This window comes from Bombina bombina, chromosome 11 (assembly GCF_027579735.1).
Source record: "Bombina bombina isolate aBomBom1 chromosome 11, aBomBom1.pri, whole genome shotgun sequence".
NCBI classification, from domain to species: Eukaryota; Metazoa; Chordata; class Amphibia; order Anura; family Bombinatoridae; genus Bombina; species Bombina bombina.
In genome coordinates this window covers 11,460,372-11,481,104 of record NC_069509.1, presented here as the reverse complement: position 1 = coordinate 11,481,104, position 20,733 = coordinate 11,460,372, and the positions used below count along the sequence as shown (strand labels likewise).

Below are 20,733 nucleotides of genomic sequence, written 5' to 3'. Positions count from 1 at the left end.
GGAGCAATTCTTTAACGGCTTGTCCCCAGAAGCCCAAGAATGGGTGAGAGATCGAAAACCCCTCACCTTAACCGAAGCAGCCAGATTAGCAGACCAGCATTTTGATGCCAGGAGGCACCATGGACTACAGCCTAACAACGGACGGGCTAATATACAATGCCACACCTGCAAGCAGTGGGGACATATGGCACGTGAGTGCACCCAAAATCGGAGCAGACAAGCTTGGAACCAGGTCAGACAGAACCTGGCCCCAAGGGCGGCTGCTCACCATTACCAAACGGAGCCAGCCGCTCATGAGGTGTTGAGCACCCAAGCCGAGGAACCCCTGGGAATTCTGCATGAGGTGATGTCGGTCCAGGGACTTCGGGATTCGGGAGCTACTTTAACCCTGATAGCTCCCCATTTGGTGCCGGATACAGCACCCACTGGCGGATCCGTGGCAGTACGAGGGGCAGGGGGAGCAGTATACCGATTGCCCACTGCTAGAGTGGAGTACAGACCCCCAGTCACCCCAGCAGCTGCCAGTTACCAACCCCCGGCGCACCGCTATACCACACGGCCTCCGGCCACGAACTACCCTCAGAGAGCCCGGTTCAATTCGCGGGGCTACTCACAACCTATTCGGTGCTTTGGATGTAAGCAACTAGGGCACAAAAGACCAGAGTGTCCCCTAAACGCAGCGAATCAAGCACAGTCCTGGAGAAGACCCGCTGGCAGAATCCCACATAATCCTCAGCCTGTGGCCCGCTACGTAGAGGCGCCAGAATGCTGGGGCAGCCTACATGAAGCAGACCCCGTGCAAGCTGCCCACCGGAATAACCGGCAACGGGTTAAAGTGAATGGGAAGGAGGTCAGTTGTCTACGGGATACTGGTGCTACCATGACCTTGCTTCAAGAGAACTTGGTGCCTGAGAAACAGCACACTGGAGACACTGTGGCTGTGAGGGTAGCAGGGGGCACTGTGTTCCGCCTACCTGTTGCCAGGGTACATTTGGATTGGGGAGTGGGCGCTAGACTTGTGAATGTGGGGGTCAAGAAGGACTTACCTGCTGATGTTCTCCTTGGAAATGACTTGGCCCCCCTTGTTTCTGCCTATGCTCCCATGGATCCCGCTGATGTTAACCCTGTGACTACCCAAGCCCAGTCCCTCCGGGAAGAGACGCTTCCATGTTTGGGGTGGGGGCAGTACTGAGCCAAGTTGGAGCAGATGGCGGAGAACACCCCGTAGCCTACTTGAGCCGAAAGTTGTTGCCCCGGACATCCCCAAGCCGATCCGTTGGGATCAGACTGTGTATGCCGGCTTGGTTCTGGGGGAGCATTGTGGCAAACCTAGCCACTTCTGTACTATAACATAAGAAAGGTTGTCTATAGGCTGTATATTGTGCTATGTAGATGTGACAGACCCTTCTGTCAGCACTGAAAGAGTTAACTGTGTTCAGCTATTGTGCACTGTCATTAATGTTATTGATACACAGTCCATTGTTTAATCAACCTCAGAGAGCAGACCCTAGATGATAAGGAAAGACAAGTGTGTGTCTGTGTTTAAATTGTTATCAGCTTGAGCAAGGTATTCTATTGTATCATGTAAAAGGGCGTGTTCCCTCCATTCAATGTACAACATTCTTTCAACCCCCCTTCTGGGGGGGTCAGACCTGCATAAATACTGGGCATATGAGCCTTAATAAAATTCATTCTGTTTTAAAACCTGAAAACTGGCTGGGTTGTGAATTGCTGATTCCCTATGCAGGACATTGTTCCCTGGTGTTAACCCTTGGTATCCGGTTGGTACCGTTACAGTGTGTATCTGCATGTATAAGTGTATGCTATGTAGTTTGTGTGTACCTGCATATATAAGTGTATGCTATGTAGTGTGTGTGTATCTGCATGTATAAGTGTATGCTATGTAGTGTGTGTGTATCTGCATATATAAGTGTATGCTATGTAGTGTGTGTGTATCTGCATGTATAAGTGTATGCTATGTAGTGTGTGTGTGTGTATCTGCATGTGTAAGTGTATGCTATGTAATGTGTGTGTGTGTGTGTCTGCATGTATAAGTTTATGCTATGTAGTGTGTGTGTATCTGCATGTATAAGTGTATGCTATGTAGTGTGTGTGTGTGTGTATCTGCATGTATAAGTGTATGCTATGTAGTGTGTATGTATCTGCATATATAAGTGTATGCTATGTAGTGTGTGTGTATCTGCATATATAAGTGTATGCTATGTAGTGTGTGTGTATCTGCATGTATAAGTTTATGCTATGTAGTGTGTGTGTATCTGCATGTATAAGTGTATGCTATGTGGTATGTGTGTGTATCTGCATGTGTAAGTGTATGCTATGTAGTGTCTGTGTATCTGCCTGTATAAGTGTATACTATGTAGTGTGTGTGTATCTGCATATATAAGTGTATGCTATGTAGTGTGTGTGTATCTGCATATATAAGTGTATGCTATGTAGTGTGTGTGTGTGTGTGTGTGTGTGTGTCTGCATGTATAAGTTTATGCTATGTAGTGTGTGTGTGTATCTGCCTGTATAAGTGTATACTATGTAGTGTGTGTGTATCTGCATATATAAGTGTATGCTATGTAGTGTGTGTGTGTGTGTGTGTGTCTGCATGTATAAGTTTATGCTATGTAGTGTGTGCGTATCTGCATGTATAAGTGTATACTATGTAGTGTGTGTGTGTGTATCTGCATGTATAAGTGTATACTATGTAGTGTCTGTGTATCTGCCTGTATAAGTGTATACTATGTAGTGTGTGTGTATCTGCATATATAAGTGTATGCTATGTAGTGTGTGTGTATCTGCATATATAAGTGTATGCTATGTAGTGTGTGTGTGTGTGTCTGCATGTATAAGTTTATGCTATGTAGTGTGTGTGTATCTGCATGTATAAGTGTATGCTATGTAGTGTGTGTGTGTGTGTCTGCATGTATAAGTGTATGCTATGTAGTGTGTGTGTGTGTGTGTGTGTCTGCATGTATAAGTGTATGCTATGTAGTGTGTGTGTGTCTGCATGTATAAGTGTATGCTATGTAGTGTGTGTGTGTGTCTGCATGTATAAGTGTATGCTATGTAGTGTGTGTGTGTGTGTGTGTCTGCATGTATAAGTGTATGCTATGTAGTGTGTGTGTGTGTGTGTGTGTATCTGCATGTATAAGTGTATGCTATGTAGTGTGTGTGTATCTGCATATATAAGTGTATGCTATGTAGTGTGTGTGTATCTGCATGTATAAGTGTATGCTATGTAGTGTGTGTGTGTGTATCTGTATGTATAAGTGTATGCTATGTAGTGTGTGTGTGTGTATCTGCATGTATAAGTGTATGCTATGTAGTGTGTGTGTATCTGTATGTATAAGTGTGTACTATGTAGTGTGTGTGTATCTGCATGTATAAGTGTATGCTATGTAGTGTGTGTGTATCTGCATGTATAAGTGTATGCTATGTAGTGTGTGTGTATCTGCATGTATAAGTGTATGCTATGTATTGTGTGTGTATCTGCATGTATAAGTGTATGCTATGTAGTGTGTGTGTATCTGCATGTATAAGTGTATGCTATGTAGTGTTTGTGTATCTGCATGTATAAGTGTATGCTATGTAGTGTGTGTGTATCTGCATGTATAAGTGTATGCTATGTAGTGTATGTGTATCTGCATGTATAAGTGTAAGCTATGTAGTGTGTGTGTATCTGCATGTATAAGTGTAAGCTATGTAGTGTGTGTGTATCTGCATGTATAAGTGTAAGCTATGTAGTGTGTGTGTATCTGCATGTGTAAGTGTAAGCTATGTAGTGTGTGTATGTATCTGCATGTATAAGTGTATGCTATGTAGTGTGTGTGTATCTGCATGTATAAGTGTATGCTATGTAGTGTGTGTGTATCTGCATGTATAAGTGTATGCTATGTAGTGTGTGTGTATCTGCATGTATAAGTGTATGCTATGTAGTGTGTTTGTATCTGCATGTATAAGTGTATGCTATGTAGTGTGTGTGTATCTGCATGTATAAGTGTATGCTATGTAGTGTGTGTGTATCTGCATGTATAAGTGTATGCTATGTAGTGTGTGTGTATCTGCATGTATAAGTGTATGCTATGTAGTGTGTGTGTATCTGCATGTCTTTTTATACTGTTTTTGTATAATTACATTTAGCCCCATCTGATTGTGTCAATGCACAGTTTTCAAATTAAGCTTCTGACGCTTTTCAAATCGGCTGCTATGAGTGGCTAAATTAAACAGACACATCCGATTGGGCTAAAATTGCTTTTAACACCTGAATAGTTAACCCATTACTATCCCTGACGATGTGCTGTAACGGTACGAAACATGTTGTATGTGAAACCACTATGCTGTTAGGTTGACTCTCTGGCTGTGGTATTGTTAGTTTTTTTACTTTGTTATAGTCAAGTTTTACTTTTGATACAAATAAAGTTATTTTTTATCTATATCCTACACTGTCCATTAACTGCTGGATACATTTCACTTCGGTGAATCTATGACTATGTGCTATTTTTTCTAGCGGTCCTCATTGGGCTAAACCCGCTACCAGCAGCCAGTAAAAATACGCTCACCATATAGACTTTTATGTATATATACAAACAAGATATCGCTTATTTATCAGCACCAAACCTTACTATGTTTGCGAAATACAACCATCAAGGAAACAAGTGATCTTCAGTATATGCAGAGAGACAAACAGCCCCTACACGGAAAGCACTACTGGTGAGTGAGCGTTTTTTACTTTTTCGATTTTGGTTATTTTCAATTGCTTATACTGCAACAGATCATTCTGCTATATATTTATGTTGGCAAATCATACACTGCTGCGGATAAAAGTGTTTACCTAAGGATAAGAGTTACTTTATCTACCACAACACTCATTCTATACGTATTAAATTAATTCTGTTCGCTATTGACTGTAAGGTTTAACACTAAAAGCAACAAGAAGAAATCTCTTTCCCCAGGCTTTGTATACAGCACTGCAAAATAAGCCTGTAAGGGATAACATTCAGACTTTCTTTATGTTTTATCTTAGTATTTTGCTCGTCTGAATATATAATGGATTCTGAGAATATCACAGCCAGAAAAGCCAAATTGCAATCTTTAATCAGAAGTCAACCTAACAATGATCTCAATGATTTGGATTTGGCAAGTTTGTTTTCTAAAAGAGAGCAATTGGAAGTGAAGGAGTTAAAACTGTGGTGGGATTGAATTCTTACAAATATATATTGAAGAGAATAAAATCCCTAGAGGGCTAAGGATGAAAAAATATCCAGCCTATGCCACACAAAGGAAAGACTTTATGACAGAATGGAACAACACTTTACCCCAATGCTCACTAATTGCTTAATAACAGACAGGCAGACCTTGTTCAAGTTACAGATGAATTAAAATTGATTAAGGACAACATAACCCCTTTTATCTCTGACTATCAGAGTTATAACAACCAGTTGTCTGACACTCTGAAGAAATTCAATGAAGAACTATCTGACCGGAAGGCAAAAAAGTACCATTGTGACTGCAAAGTTTATGATCTTGATGTGGTTTACAATTGGACTACCATACAGAGAAATTCTAATCGATCGATATCCCAGCAGAAGAAGAGGAGGCATGAGACAAAGTCCAAAGAATGAAATGACTTTATCCAACCAGTCATTACTACTTCTGCAATAAAGAGATTACAAAAGGACAATAGGAATGAGCATAAATCTAAAGAAATTAATGTTATTAATCTTTCTGACGTAATGCTGTCTGATTTAGAAAACAACGTTTTAACTAAGGGGTTAACATTTGCACCGACATCTGATTTTGCATTGTTTGACACCCTAGTGGTTGTGAATACATTTACACGTAATCTCACATTAAAAAGACACTTTAATGTTGGTAAACATCTTCATATAGAACAAATTGAGATAGATGAACCTGCTGACAATAGTATTATTCAAGCAATACAACAAAGTGCTAACTTTAATTTTGAGGAACAGTGCAGCCTAATTGATCTGATGGGTCTTAGTAGTGAAAGTACAGGGCATGACACCAGCACACATATAGTACCATCAGTAAAGATAAAGTAAAAAATGAAACGTTTTACCCTGTACAAATGAGAGGGGATTTGATTGAAGCCTTTCATACCATAGTTGAACATAGTTGAAAAAGAAATTATTGAGTTACATCAGGCAACAAATAAAGCCCAGAAAAGTCTAACCAGTAGGGGTGACAACTTAACCAAACTTGAAAGGTAGCTTTAAATAGACTAAAAAGGAATAGCAAGTTGGTAATCACCAGACAAAGGAGGTTCAGTAGTGGTACAAAATAAAGACAACTATATTACAGAAGCCTTTAGACAGCTTGAGGATGTAGACACCTATACCAGAATCAGCTTCAATCACACTACTAAATTCCAGCAGGAATTAGATCATCTTCTTGACCAATCGATACATAAAGGCCATATTACTAAAAATACAGCAGACAATTTAAAAGTTATCCATCCACAAATTTCTGTATTTAAACACATACCTAAAATACACAAAGATCTGAGGTCCCCTCCCGGAAGACCTATTATTTCAGGCATAGGCACTCTAGGGGAAAAGCTAGGTGCCTTTATTAATTTACAACCTATTGTCATCTCTACTCCTGGACATATCAGAGATACTAAAGACCTTTTAAATATGCTGAAAGAGATGGAAATTGATGATAATCCTTGTCTCTATTGACGTTTCCTCACTCTATTCATGCATCCCTCACAACCAAGGGCTTTTTGCACTGTACCAGATGTTAAAAATGCTTACAAATTATGATGCAGAATATAATGGGTTTCTAATTGAAACTACAGGATACCTTTTGACACATAACTATTTTTTATTTTTGGGCCAATATTATTTACAAAAATGTGGTACGGCAATGGGGGCAACATTTGCCCCTTCATATGCCAATCTTTATTTGAGTTTTTTTGAATTGATAAAAATATACACAGATGCAAACCCTTTCAAAACATATATAAAAGCCCATTTTAGGTACATAGATGATCTCTTAGTTGTTTGGAGAGGCACTACTACACAATTACATGATTTTATGGAATACATAAAAAGTAATGATATGAATCTTAAATTTACACATAGTAGTTCTACAGAGTTGGCTTTTTTGGATGTATTGCTCAACTGGGACGAATTATTAAAAGATAAACCAAAAACAACTAACTTTTCTCGATCCTCAGTCGTCTTTTCAACGACATATAGTAGACAATATCAACAAATATGTTCAATTATTAGAAAGAACTTAGCAATACTTGAAATAGACAAGCTTCTTGATACAGATATACTGAGCAATGTTACATTTGTCTCAAGAAAAGCAAACACCATTGGGAACCGTTTAAAAAGACATTTTGATAAAAAAATTGATCATACACACAGAACTTGGCTGGAACCGAGACCAGGTGGTACAAACCTTTGCAAATCATGTGAATATGCAGAAGTTGAGGCTATTTATCTTCCAGCCATACAGGAGAAATTTTCAATATAAAACATAACCTAACATGTAACTCTACCTTTATAGATTATTTAATAACAGGCAAACTTTGTAAAAACCAATATATAGGTCTCACTTGTCGTATGCCCAAGGGTAGAATAAGGGAACGTCTTTTATCCTTCTTAGATAAAAAAACAAAAACACCTATTGCCAAACACTTTAGATCACATTGTGACAACCCACTTCAATATTTTTCATTTAAAGCCATAGATCATCACATACCCAAACTAATCACAGGAGGCGATAGACATAACAAATGTGAGACCTGCTGGATATTCACGTTACAATCAGGAGCCCCTATGGGTATAAATGAGAAAGCAGATATCAAATTATTTACTGGTTAAAAGAGAGAAATGGGATAACAATAATTTCTTCTAACCTCTTCCAATTTTAAAAGTTCATTTTCCAGTTAATTTACCCTATAGGTCAGACCATTTATGGGTAAAATATGCACTAACAGATGCTCTTTGTTTATATATTCTTTATTGTGACATAAGACGACAAATGCGGTTTTATTTCATTTTTCAGTAGGGCACTTTTTGTTAGAATGGATGGATTGGTTTAGAGTCTGTATATTATTGCTAGTATAGAGATATGACACTAGTCATCTATGTCATTTTTTCCTCGTTTAATTCTTTGTTAATACATAATTTTAAGTAGTTTACTATTTGACACCACAATAATTTAGTCACTTTTTTCACTGTACAGTTAGGAAACATATTATATGTCTCTAATAATCACACATTTATTTCCTTATACCATTGTATCTATGTTTATATTAGGTAAACTTATCACATTGTTCTTTAGCACAAACATCTTACATTGTTCACATAATATAATTCTTATGATACCATCAATAATTTGTTGGATATGGGGAGTTTTGATGTTCCACTTAGTTTAGTGATTTTTCACGATCCATTAAATGGTTAAACATTTTTGGATCATTTTTAAATTAAATCTCACTATTTCTTATAAGAATTGTACTTTTTATATTAACTGCTTTACATAATACAACTGTAATTTATACTCATTTCAAAATCCTATCCCACTTTCTTTATTTTTCTTCATTTCTCTTTATTTTGCTTTACCAATTGTCCTGTCTGTTTGTTTTAAGTTTCTTGATCCCCATTTAGATTTATCTCAATAGTCTTATTCAGAAACGATTTACATATTGTATGTATTCTATGTATTTGGCTCTTACTTCAAGTAATCTGAGAGTTTTATATACACTAGATATGATTTATGTAAATATTATGCTACATCGCTATATTGCTGCTCACAACAGCAATAGGATACCAGTCCATTTCATTGAGATTTATGTTTGCATAGTGTTTTCTATATATAGTATAGGTACCAATGTTTTTTTTATACTGTTTTTGTATAATTAAATTTAGCCCCATCTGATTGTGTCAATGCACAGTTTTCAAAATAAGCTTCTGACGCTTTTCAAAATCGGCTGCTATGAGTGGCTAAATTAAACAGACACATCCGATTGGGCTAAAATTGCTTTTAACACCTGAATAGTTAACCCATTACTATCCCTGACGATGTGCTGTAACGGTACGAAACATGTTGTATGTGAAACCACTATGCTGTTAGGTTGACTCTCTGGCTGTGGTATTGTTAGTTTTTTTACTTTGTTATACTCAAGTTTTACTTTTGATACAAATAAAGTTATTTTTTATCTATATCCTACTCGGTCCATTAACTGCTGGATACATTTCACTTCGGTGAATCTATGACTATGTGCTATTTTTTCTAGCGGTCCTCATTGGGCTAAAGTCAGTAAAAATACGCTCACCATATAGACTTTTATGTATATATACAAACAAGATATTGCTTATTTATCAGCACCAAACCTTACTATCGGCTAGATTACGAGTCTTGCGTTAGCCTTAAAATGCAGCGTTGAGAGGTCCCAATGCTGCTTTTTAACGCCCGCTGGTATTACAAGTCTGGCAGGTACAGGGGTACCGCTCACTTTTCTTCCGCGACTCAAGCTTACCGCAAATCCCCTTACGTCAATTGTGTATCCTATCTTTTTTAATGGGACTTGCCTAACGCCGGTATTACGAGTCTTGGAAGAAGTGAGCGGTACAGCCTCTCCTGTCAAGACCCTACCGCATTTAAAAGTCAGTAGTTAAGAGTTTTATGGGTCGGCATAAAACCGGACCGGACATCGCCGCCACTGTAATAAATATATTAACCCCTAAACTGCCGCACTCCCGCCTCACAAACATTAGTTAAATTTTATTAACCCCTAATCTGCCGTCCCTAACATCGCCGACACCTATCTACATTTATTAACCCCTAATCTGCCGCCCCAACATTGCCGCTACTATATTAAATGTATTAATCCCTAAACCTAAGTCTAACCCTAAGTCTAACCCCCCTAACTTAAATATAATTTAAATAAAACAAAATAAAATTACTACAATTAAATAAATTAATCCTATTTAAAACTAAATACTTACCTATAAAATAAGCCCTAAAATAGCTACAATATAACTAATAATTACATTGTAGCTATTTTAGGATTTATTTTTTATTTTACAGGCAAGTTTGTATTTATTTTAACTAGGTACAATAGTTATTAACTATTTAATAGCTACCTAGTTAAAATAAGTACACATTTACCTGTAAAATAAATCCTAACCTAAATTACAATTACACCTAACACTACACTATCATTAAATAAATTAACTAAACTAACTACAATTACCTACCTACAATTAAATACGAAAAAAAAAACACTAAATTACAGAAAATAAAAAAATAATTACAAGAATTTTAAACCAATTACACCTACTCTAATCCCCCTAATAAAATAAAAAAGCCCCCCAAAATAAAAAAAATTCCCTACCCTATACTAAATTACAAATAGCCCTTAAAAGGGCCTTTTGCGGGGCATTGCCCCAAAGTAATCAGCTCTTTTACCTGTAAATCCAGCCAACGTGGATCATCCTCTTCAAACGAAGTCCAAGCGAAGAATGAAGGTTCCTTTAAATGACGTCATCCAAGATGGCGTCCCTTGAATTCTGATAGGATTCTATCAGCCAATCGGAATTAAGGTAGGATTGACGTCGCATTCTATTGGCTGATTGGAACAGCCAATAGAATGTGAGCTCAATCCTATTGGCTGATTGGATCAGCCAATAGGATTGAACTACAATCCTATTGGCTGATTGCATCAGCCAATAGGATTTTTCCTACCTTAATTCCAATTGGCTGATAGAATCCTATCAGCCAATCGGAATTCAAGGGACGCCATCTTGGATGACGTCATGTAAAGGAAACTTCATTCTTTGCTTGGACTTCGTTTGAAGAGGATGCTCCGCATCGGCTGGATTGAAGATGGACCCGCTCTGCTCCGGATGGATGAAGATAGAAGATGCCGTCTGGATGAAGACTTCTGCCGCTTGGAGGACCTTTTCTGCCCGGATCGGATGAAGACTTCTGCCCCTCTGGAGGTCCACTTGTGCCCGGCTGGGTGAAGACGTCTCAAGGTAGGGTGATCTTCAAGGGGGTAGAGTTAGTTTTTTTAAGGGGGGATTGGGTGGGTTTTAGAGTAGGGTTGGGTGTGTGGGTGGTGGGTTTTAATGTTGGGGGGTATTGTATTTTTTTTTACATGTAAAAGAGCTGATTACTTTGGGGCAATGCCCCGCAAAAAGCCCTTTTAAGGGATATTTGTAATTTAGTATAGCGTAGGGAATTTTTTTATTTTGGGGGCCTTTTTTATTTTATTAGGGGGATTAGAGTAGATGTAATTAGTTTAAAATTCTTGTAATTCTTTTTTATTTTCTGTAATTTAGTGGGGGTGGTTTCGTACTTTAGTTTATTTTATTTAATTGTAGTTAATTGTAGTTAGTTTAGGTAATTTATTTAATGATAGTGTAGTGTTAGGTGTAATTGCAATTCAGGTTAGGATTTATTTTACAGGTAAATTTGTACTTATTTTAACTAGGTAGCTATTAAATAGTTAATAACTATTTAATAACTATTGTATCTAGTTAAAATAAATACAAAGTTGCCTGTAAAATAAATATAAATCCTAATATAGATACAAGGTAACTATTAGTTATATTGTAGCTAGGTTAGGGTTTATTTTATAGGTAAGTATTTAGTTTTAAATAGGAATAATTTATTTAATTGTAGTTATTTTATTTAGATTTATTTAAATTATATTTAAATTAGGGGGTGTTAGGGTTAGGGTTAGACTTAGGTTTAGGGGTTAATAACTTTATTATAGTATATAATATATATAAATGAGGGTGAACTTTATTATAGTGGCGGCGACGTTGGTGGCAGCAGATTAGGGGTTAATAAGTGTAGGTAGGTTGCGGCAACATTGGGGGGGGGCAGATTAGGGGTTAATAAATATAATGTAGGGTTCGGCGATGTTGGGGGCAGCAGATTAGGGGTTCATAGGGATAATGTATGTGGCGGCGGTGTCCGGAGCGGCAGAGTAGGCGTTAATAATTATAATGTAGGTGGCGACAATGTCGGGGACGGCAGATTAGGGGTTAATAAGTATAAGATTAGGGGTGTTTAGACTCGGGGTTCATGTTAGGGTGTTAGGTGTAGACATAAAATTCCTTTCCCCATAGGAATCAATGGGGCTGCGTTAGAAGCTGAACGATGCTTTTTTGCAGGTGTTAGGTTTTTTTCATCTGCATCTGCCCCATTGATTCCTATAGGGAAATCGTGCACAAGCACGTTTAGCCAGCTTACCGCTACCGTAAGCAATGTTGGTATTGAGGTGAGATGTGGAGCTAAATTTTGCTCTACGCTCACCTTTTTGCGGCTAACGCCGGGTTTAAAAAAACCTGTAATACCAGCGTTGTCTTAAGGGAGCGTTAAAAAAAAATGCTCGTTAGCAACGCACCCCTGTTACCGCAAAACTCGTAATCTCGACGTATGTTTGCGAAATACAACCATCAAGGAAACAAGTGATCTTCAGCCCCTGCACAGAACAGCCCCTGCATGGAAAGCACTACTGGTGAGTGAGCATTTTTTACTTTTTCAATTTTGGTTATCTTCAATTGCTTATACTGCAACAGATCATTCTGCTATATATTTATTTTGGCAAATCATACACTGCTGCGGATAAAAGTGTTTACCTAAGGATAAGAGCTACAGGGGGGTAGTTATCAAGCCGTCAACCTCAAATACGCTGGAATTCCGCAGCGTATTTGTGGCGAGGCTGATTCGCCTTAGTTATCAAAGGCTCGAGACCGGCAAAAGTAGAATTTTGTGACATAAGCTTCGATCCGCCGGACTCAGTCCGACACAGATCGATTCTTACGTCACTCCAGATGTTCCGCACACAAGTGCGGCACATTCTCACTACTTTTGCTAGCTATCAAAAAACTAGCAGGTACGCTCGGCACTTTTACGGCCCAGCGTACCTGGTTTTCAATCCGCCACCCCTGGAGGCGGCGGATCCCATAGGAATCAATGGGAGTCTGACCATAGCGAAAGTACAAGTTCGCTGCTGACAGACATCCCATTGATTTCTATGGGAGCTGTCTACACCTAACACCCTAACATGTACCCCGAGTCTAAACACCACTAATCTGACCCCCCCTACACCGCCGCAACTAAATAAAGTTATTACCCCCTAAACCGCCGCTCCCGGAGCCCACCGCAAGCTACTCTATACATATTAACCCCTAAACCGCCGCTCCCGGAGCCCACCGCAACTATAATAAATGTATTAACCCCTAAACCGCCGCTCCCTGAACCCGCCGCAACCTATATTAAATGTATTAACCCCTAATCTGCCCCCCCTACACCGTCGCCACCTATAATAATATAATCCAAGATGGCGTCCCCTCAATTCCGATTGGCTGATAGGATTCTATCAGCCAATCGGAATTAAGGTAGGAAAAATCTGATTGGCTGATGGAATCAGCCAATCAGATTGAGCTCGCATTCTATTGGCTGTTCCGATCAGCCAATAGAATGCGAGCTCAATCTGATTGGCTGATTGGATCAGCCAATCGGATTGAACTTGAATCTGATTGGCTGATTCCATCAGCCAATCAGATTTTCCTACCTTAATTCCGATTGGCTGATAGAATCCTATCAGCCAATCGGAATTGAGGGGACGCCATCTTGGATGACGTCCCTTAAAGGAGCCGTCATTCGTCGTAGTCCGTCGGTGAAGAAGGTGGTTCCGCGTCGGCGGAAGGAAGATTCAAGACCCGGCTTGGAAGATGACTTCGCCCGGATAGAAGACCTCTTCAGCGCCTCTTTGAAGATGACATCGGCCGGATCGAAGACTTCTTCAGCGCCGCCTGGATGATGACTTCATCGGATGGAAGATTTCTTCAGCGCCGCTTGGAGGATTAACTTCTTCCGCTCCGGATGTCCTCTTCAGTTCCATCGGTGGCTCGGCTGAGTGAAGACGACTCAAGGTAGGATGATCTTCAGGGGATTAGTGTTAGGTTTTTGTAAGGGGGGTTTGGGTTAGATTAGGGGTATGTGGGTGGTGGGTTTTAATGTTGGGGGGGGGGTTGTATTTTTCTTTTACAGGCAAAAGAGCTGAACTTTTTGGGGCATGCCCCCACAAATGGCCCTTTTAAGGGCTGGTAAGGTAAAAGAGCTTTGAAATTTATGTAATTTAGAATAGGGTAGGGATTTTTTTTATTTTGGGGGGGTTTGTTATTTTATTAGGGGGCTTAGATTAGGTGTAAGTAGCTTAAAATTGTTGTAATATTTTGAACATGTTTGTAACTTAATTTTTTATTTTTTGTAACTTAGCTTTTTTTATTTTTTGTACTTTAGTTAGTTTATGTAATTGTATTTCATTGTAGTTATTTGTAGGTAGTTTATTTAGTTAATTTAATGATAGTGTAGTATTAGGTTTAATTGTAACTTAGGTTAGGATTTATTTTACAGGTAATTTTGTATTTCTTTTAGCTAGGTAGTTATTAAATAGTTAATAACTATTTAATAACTATTCTAACTAGCTAAAATAAATACAAAGTTACCTGTAAAATAAATATAAATCCTAAGATAGCTATAATATAATTATTAATTATATTGTAGCTATCTTAGGGTTTATTTTACAGGTAAGTATTTAGTTTTAAATAGGAATAATTTATTAAAGTATAGTGTAGTGTTAGGTGTAATTGTAACTTAGGTTAGTTTTTATTTTACAGGTTAATTTCAGTTTATTTTAGCTAGGTAAGCTATTAAATAGTTAATAACTATTTAATAGTTATTGTACATGGTTAAAATAAATTGAAAGGTACCTGTAAAATAAATATAAATCCTAAGATAGCTAGAATATAATTATTATTTATATTGTAGCTATATTAGGGTTTATTTTATAAGTAAGTATTTAGTTTTAAATAGGATTCATTTAGTTAATAAGAGTTAATTTATTTAGATGTATTTAATTAATATTTAAGTTAGGGGGGCGTTAGGGTTAGGGTTAGACTTAGGTTTAGGGGTTAATCATTTTATTACAGTGGCGGCGGCGTAGTGGGGGGCAGGATAGGGGTTAATAAATTTATTATAGGTTGCGGCGGGTTCATGGAGCGGCGGTTTAGGGGTTAAACTATTTATTTAGTTGCGGAGAGGTGCGGGATCAGCAGGATAGGGGTTAATAATTTTATAATAGAGGGCGACGGTATAGGGGGGGCAGGATAGGGGTTACTAGGTATAATGTAGGTGGCAGCGGTGTCCGGGAGCGGCGGTTTAGGGGTTAATACATTTATAAGACTTGCGGCGGGGTCTAGGAGCGGCGGTTTAGGGGTTAGTAACTTTATTGAGTTGCGGGGGGCTCCGGGGGCGCCGGTATAGGGGGTAGAACAGTGTAGTTTAGTGTGAGTGCTTAGTGACAGGCTAGCAATAAAGCTGGGAAAAAGCCGAAGGGCAGCGAGATCGGATGAGTGATAACTGTCACAGTCCGCTGCTCATCGCCCCGCGGCTTTTTGACAGCTTTATTTGATAACTTAGGCGAACGTATTCAAGGTCCGCGGCGGCGAAGGTAGGCGAGCTTAGGCGGACGTATTGGGCCGGCGAAGCCAGAAAAGTAGACGGCTTGATAACTACCCCCCACAGTATCTACCACAACACTCATTCTATACGTATTATATTCAATCTGTTAGCTATTAACTATAAGGTTTAACACTAAAATCAACAAGAAGAAATCTCTTTCCCCAGGCTTTGTATACAGCACTGCAAAATAAGCCTGTAAGGGATAACATTCAGACTTTCTTTATGTTTTATAAATGTAAGCTATGAAGTGTGTGTATCTGCATGTGTAAGTGTATGTTATGTAGTGTGTGTGTGTATCTGCATGTATAAGTGTATGCTATGTAGTGTGTGTGTATCTGCATGTATAAGTGTATACTATGTAGTGTGTGTGTATCTGCATGTGTAAGTGTATGCTATGTAATGTGTGTGTGTGTATCTGCATGTATAAGTGTATGCTATGTAGTGTGTGTGTGTCTCTGCATGTATAAGTGTATGCTATGTAGTGTGTGTGTATCTGCATGTATAAGTGTATGCTATGTAGTGTGTGTGTATCTGCATGTATAAGTGTATGCTATGTAGTGTGTGTATCTGCATGTATAAGTGTATACTATGTAGTGTGTGTGTATCTGCATGTATAAGTGTATGCTATGTAGTGTGTGTGTATCTGCATGTATAAGTGTATGCTATGTAGTGTGTGTGTATCTGCATGTATAAGTGTAAGCTATGAAGTGTGTGTATCTGCATGTGTAAGTGTATTCTATGTAGTGTGTGTATGTGTGTGTATCTGCATGTATAAGTGTAAGCTATGTAGTGTGTGTATGTATCTGCATGTATAAGTGTAAGCCACGTAGTGTGTGTATGTATCTGCATGTATAAGTGTAAGATATGTAGTATGTGTGTATCTGCATGTATAAGTGTATGGTATGTAGTGTGTGTATCTGTATGTATATGTGTATGCTATGTAGTGTGTGTGTGTGTGTATCTGCATGTATAAGTGTAAGCTATGTAGTGTGTGTATGTATCTGCATGTATAAGTGTAAGATATGTAGTGTGTGTATGTATCTGCATGTATAAGTGTAAGCTATGTAGTGTGTGTATGTATCTGCATGTATAAGTGTAAGATATGTAGTGTGTGTATGTATCTGCATGTATAAGTGTAAGATATGTAGTGTGTGTATGTATCTGCATGTATAAGTGTAAGCTATGTAGTGTGTCTATGTATCTGCATGTATAAGTGTAAGCTATGTATGAGAGGTTATACCGTTACATGAGAGGACATACCTTCATATGAGAGGTTATACTGTCCTGTGAGAGGCCATACCTTTATATGAGAGGTTATACTGTCCTGTGAGAGGCCATACCTTTATATGAGAGGTTATACTGTCCTGTGAGAGGCCATACCTTCATATGAGAGGTTATACTGTCCTGTGAGAGGCCATACCTTCATATGAGAGGTTATACTTTCACATGAGGGACCATACATTCATATCAGAAGTTATATTTTTACATGAGAGGCCATATCTTAATATGAGAGGCCATACCTTCATATGAGAGGTTATACTAACAGAGGAGGGGTCATACCATCACATAAAAGAATACATAATTAAGAATATTCTATGTAACTAGTTACTATCTACAAATGAATGGTTCATCTAAATGCCACTTACTTTGTATCAGTCCTAGGAATGTTCCTCAACGTAGGGATTCCCAGTTACTCTGTCAGCAACCAAATTCTACCTGATGTGCCCATCACCTCTATCATGTTCTCAAGGGGAATCCCATTTAACAGGTGAGTAACCCGAATATGTGAGATACGCACTTGTTATATACAGCACACATATGTATTATATACAGAGATGCACATCTCATATACATTCTGTTGGTGTCTTAATATCACTAAGGACATTGTGTACACTTGCTTAGACCAGTAACAAGTACATTCAGCAATGGCAAAGGTAGATTTATGATGTTTTTAGAAGGTTTTGGTTTGCTATATTTGGTAATAACTTGTAGATAACCCTCCTATACCTCACTTTAAAAGAAAAGATCAAAACCCAGTATCACTTACTGCAATCTAATTTCCCCTAGACCAGCTGGTCCTTTTTTTTAATGTTTTAACATAAATGGCTTAAATACAAGATGTTCAGTACCACTCTATCCCACAGTGTATCAGTTGTGTGCTATTTAGATATTTAATAAATAGTTGTTTTGTTCATTTATCAATAATTAGCTTGTTATTTTACTGTTTGGTTTTTATATAGCCTCTAAAGTTTATTTGCTAAAGAGACAATGAAATGAAAATGAGACTTTCATGAGTCTGACAGATGAACATGTCGCAAAACTTTCCTGTTTAGGTTTATTATCGAACTGGCCTCTTTCACTTATTCTTCTATGTCGAAACTCTCATGACTTTCCATAACAGGAGCGTGCATGTGTACACTATATAACAGCATAATCTCAGGAGCGTGCATGTGTACACTATATAAGAGCAACGTTGCCAACAATGGGCCTGATTACAAGTGGCATATAGGGCTCCCAGGTGTCCTGTATTTAACCAGACAGTCCAGTATTTTAGCAAGCTGTCCAGTAAAATCTATACAAAAATACTGGATACTTAATTGTCCCATAAGTGCCTTTATCCATTACAAATATGGCCCAAAAAGGAATAACACAGTGCATGTTCTATTATAGGTATCACAAGCAGTCATGGGGGTTAGTTCATTGCTGTGTGTACTCCTGGCAGTCAGGAGAGGGCAAATCTCTACATATGTGTGTTACTGGCAACCAAGGGGATTCAATGACTGCTCAGTTGTAAAAAATATACACAGTGGGATTAAGGGAGGGGCGTGAGCTTTTGGGGGACATTGTGTGACCCCACATAACACCATGTCACCTATATGTGGTCCGGTATTTTTATGTAGCACTTGCTAAATTTATTTACAATTGAGCATAAACTGTGTTCACGTTAGCGCACTCATTACAGCTAAAAGTAAAAAGTTAGTGCAAGAGTGAAAGACTCAGGTGCACTAACTTCTATGGGATGCACTAAAAAAAACTATTCATTATTAGTGATGTCGCGAACCTAAAATTTTGCGTTCGCGAACAGCGAACACGAACTTCCGCAAATGTTCGCGAACGGGCGAACCGCCATAGACTTCAATAGGCAGGTGAATTTTAAAACCCACAGGGACTCTTTCTGGCCACAAAAGTGATGGAAAAGTTGTTTCAAGGGGACTAACACCTGGACTGTGGCATGCCGGAGGGGGATCCATGGCAAGCTCCCATGGAAAATTACATAGTTGATGCAGAGTCTGGTTTTAATCCATAAAGGGCATAAATCACCTAACATTCTTAAATTGTTTGGAATAACGTGCTTTAAAACATCAGGTATGATGTTGTATCGTTCAGGTAGTGTAAGGGGTTTTTTTTTTTTAAATGTACACTACTGTTTTAGCAGATATGACTTGCACTGGTGTGACACTGTGCCCTGGCAGGACCTGGAACGCACACGTGTGAGGGAAACTGACTGCTATTATTTCACAATAAAAAAGTTTTTTTTTTTTTTTAAATGTACACTACTGTTTTAGCAGATATGACTTGCACTGGTGTGACACTGTGCCCTGGCAGGACCTGGAACGCACACGTGTGAGGGAAACTGACTGCTATTATTTCACAATAAAAAAGGTTGTTTTTTTTTTTAAATGTATGTACACTACTGTTTTAGTAGATATGACTTGCACTGGTGTGACACTGTGCCCTGGCAGGACCTGGAACGCACACTTTTAAGGGAAACTGACTGCTATTATTTCACAGTAAAAAAAGGTTGTTTTTTTTTTTTAATGTACACTACTTTTTTTAGCAGATATGACTTGCACTGGTGTCACACTGTACACGTGTGAAGGAAAATGACTGCTATTATTTCAAATTAAAAAAAGTTTTTTGTTTTTTTTTAAATGTACACTACTGTTACACCAGATATGAGTGGTGGCACTGGGCAAGTGGGCACAGTATACGCTGTGAGCCTGAGCTGGCAGGCAGGCTGCAATTAGATTACACAGGGGGGGAAAAAAAAGCAGACTGATGTTCTAGCCCTAAAAAGGGCTTTTTGGGGTGCTGTCCTTACAGCAGAGATCAGATGAGTCCTTCAGGACTGTAGTGGACACTGAATACACTAGCCTAGCTATCTATTTCCCTATTAAATCAGCAGCAGCTACACTGTCCCTCCTCTCACTAAGAATGCAGCTTCTGAATGAATCTAAAATTGATGCTGTCCAGGAGGTGGGAGGGTCTGGGAGGAAGTGTCTGCTGCTGATTGGCTGGAATGTGTCTTGTGACTGTGAGCTACAGGGTCAAAGTTTACTCAATGATGACGAATAGGGGGCGGATCGAACATCGCATATGTTCGCCGTCCGTTGCGAACGCGAACATGCTATGTTCGCTGCGAACTATTCGCGGCAGAACTGTTCGCGACATCACTATCTGTTATCGCTCACGAGTTTACCTGACACTGCTCTAGAACAACTGCACTAAACCCAAGGTGCATTAGGAATAATTTAAATTCCTATGTTCTTCACGTACCCTGTATGTCGCTGGTCATAAAGGAAAGTCTGGGTTAAATAGCGATGGTCTTTCCATGAGCAGCAAGACTGAGATATTAGACCCTCCTTACTGCAGGCTTTCTAAAATACACTGCGCTATTAGACCCTCCCTCCCTACTGCAGGCTTGTTAAAATACACTGCACTATTAAACCCTCCCTCCCTACTGCAGGCTTGCTAAAATACACTGCACTATCAGACCCTCCCTCTCTACTGCAGACTTGCTAAAATACACTGCACTATCAGACCCTCCCTCTCTACTGCAGACTTGCTAAAATACACTGCGCTATTAGACCCTCCCTCCCTACTGCAGGCTTGTTAAAATACACTGCACTATTAGACCCTCCCTCCCTACTGCAGACTGTCTAAAATACACTGCGCTATTAGACCCTCCCTCCCTACTGCAGACTTGCTAAAATACACTGCGCTATTAGACCCTCCCTCCCTACTGCAGACTTGCTAAAATACACTGCGCTATTAGACCCTCCCTCCCTACTGCAGGCTTGTTAAAATACACTGCACTATTAGACCCTCCCTCCCTACTGCAGACTGTCTAAAATACACTGCGCTATTAGACCCTCCCTCCCTACTGCAGACTTGCTAAAATACACTGCGCTATTAGACCCT

General features: G+C 39.0%; 1 protein-coding gene across 2 annotated transcripts in view; it reads left to right on the top strand.

Moving 5' to 3' along the window:
• The window catches only part of LOC128642499 (uncharacterized), a 198,950-nt gene that overhangs the window by 27,496 nt on the left and 150,721 nt on the right, over positions 1-20,733 (top strand). For both annotated transcript variants that reach the window (XM_053695277.1, XM_053695278.1), the window contains exon 6: positions 17,188-17,299. In XM_053695277.1, coding sequence (XP_053551252.1) covers positions 17,188-17,299 — 112 coding nt within the window. The remainder of the gene's footprint in view (positions 1-17,187; positions 17,300-20,733) is intronic.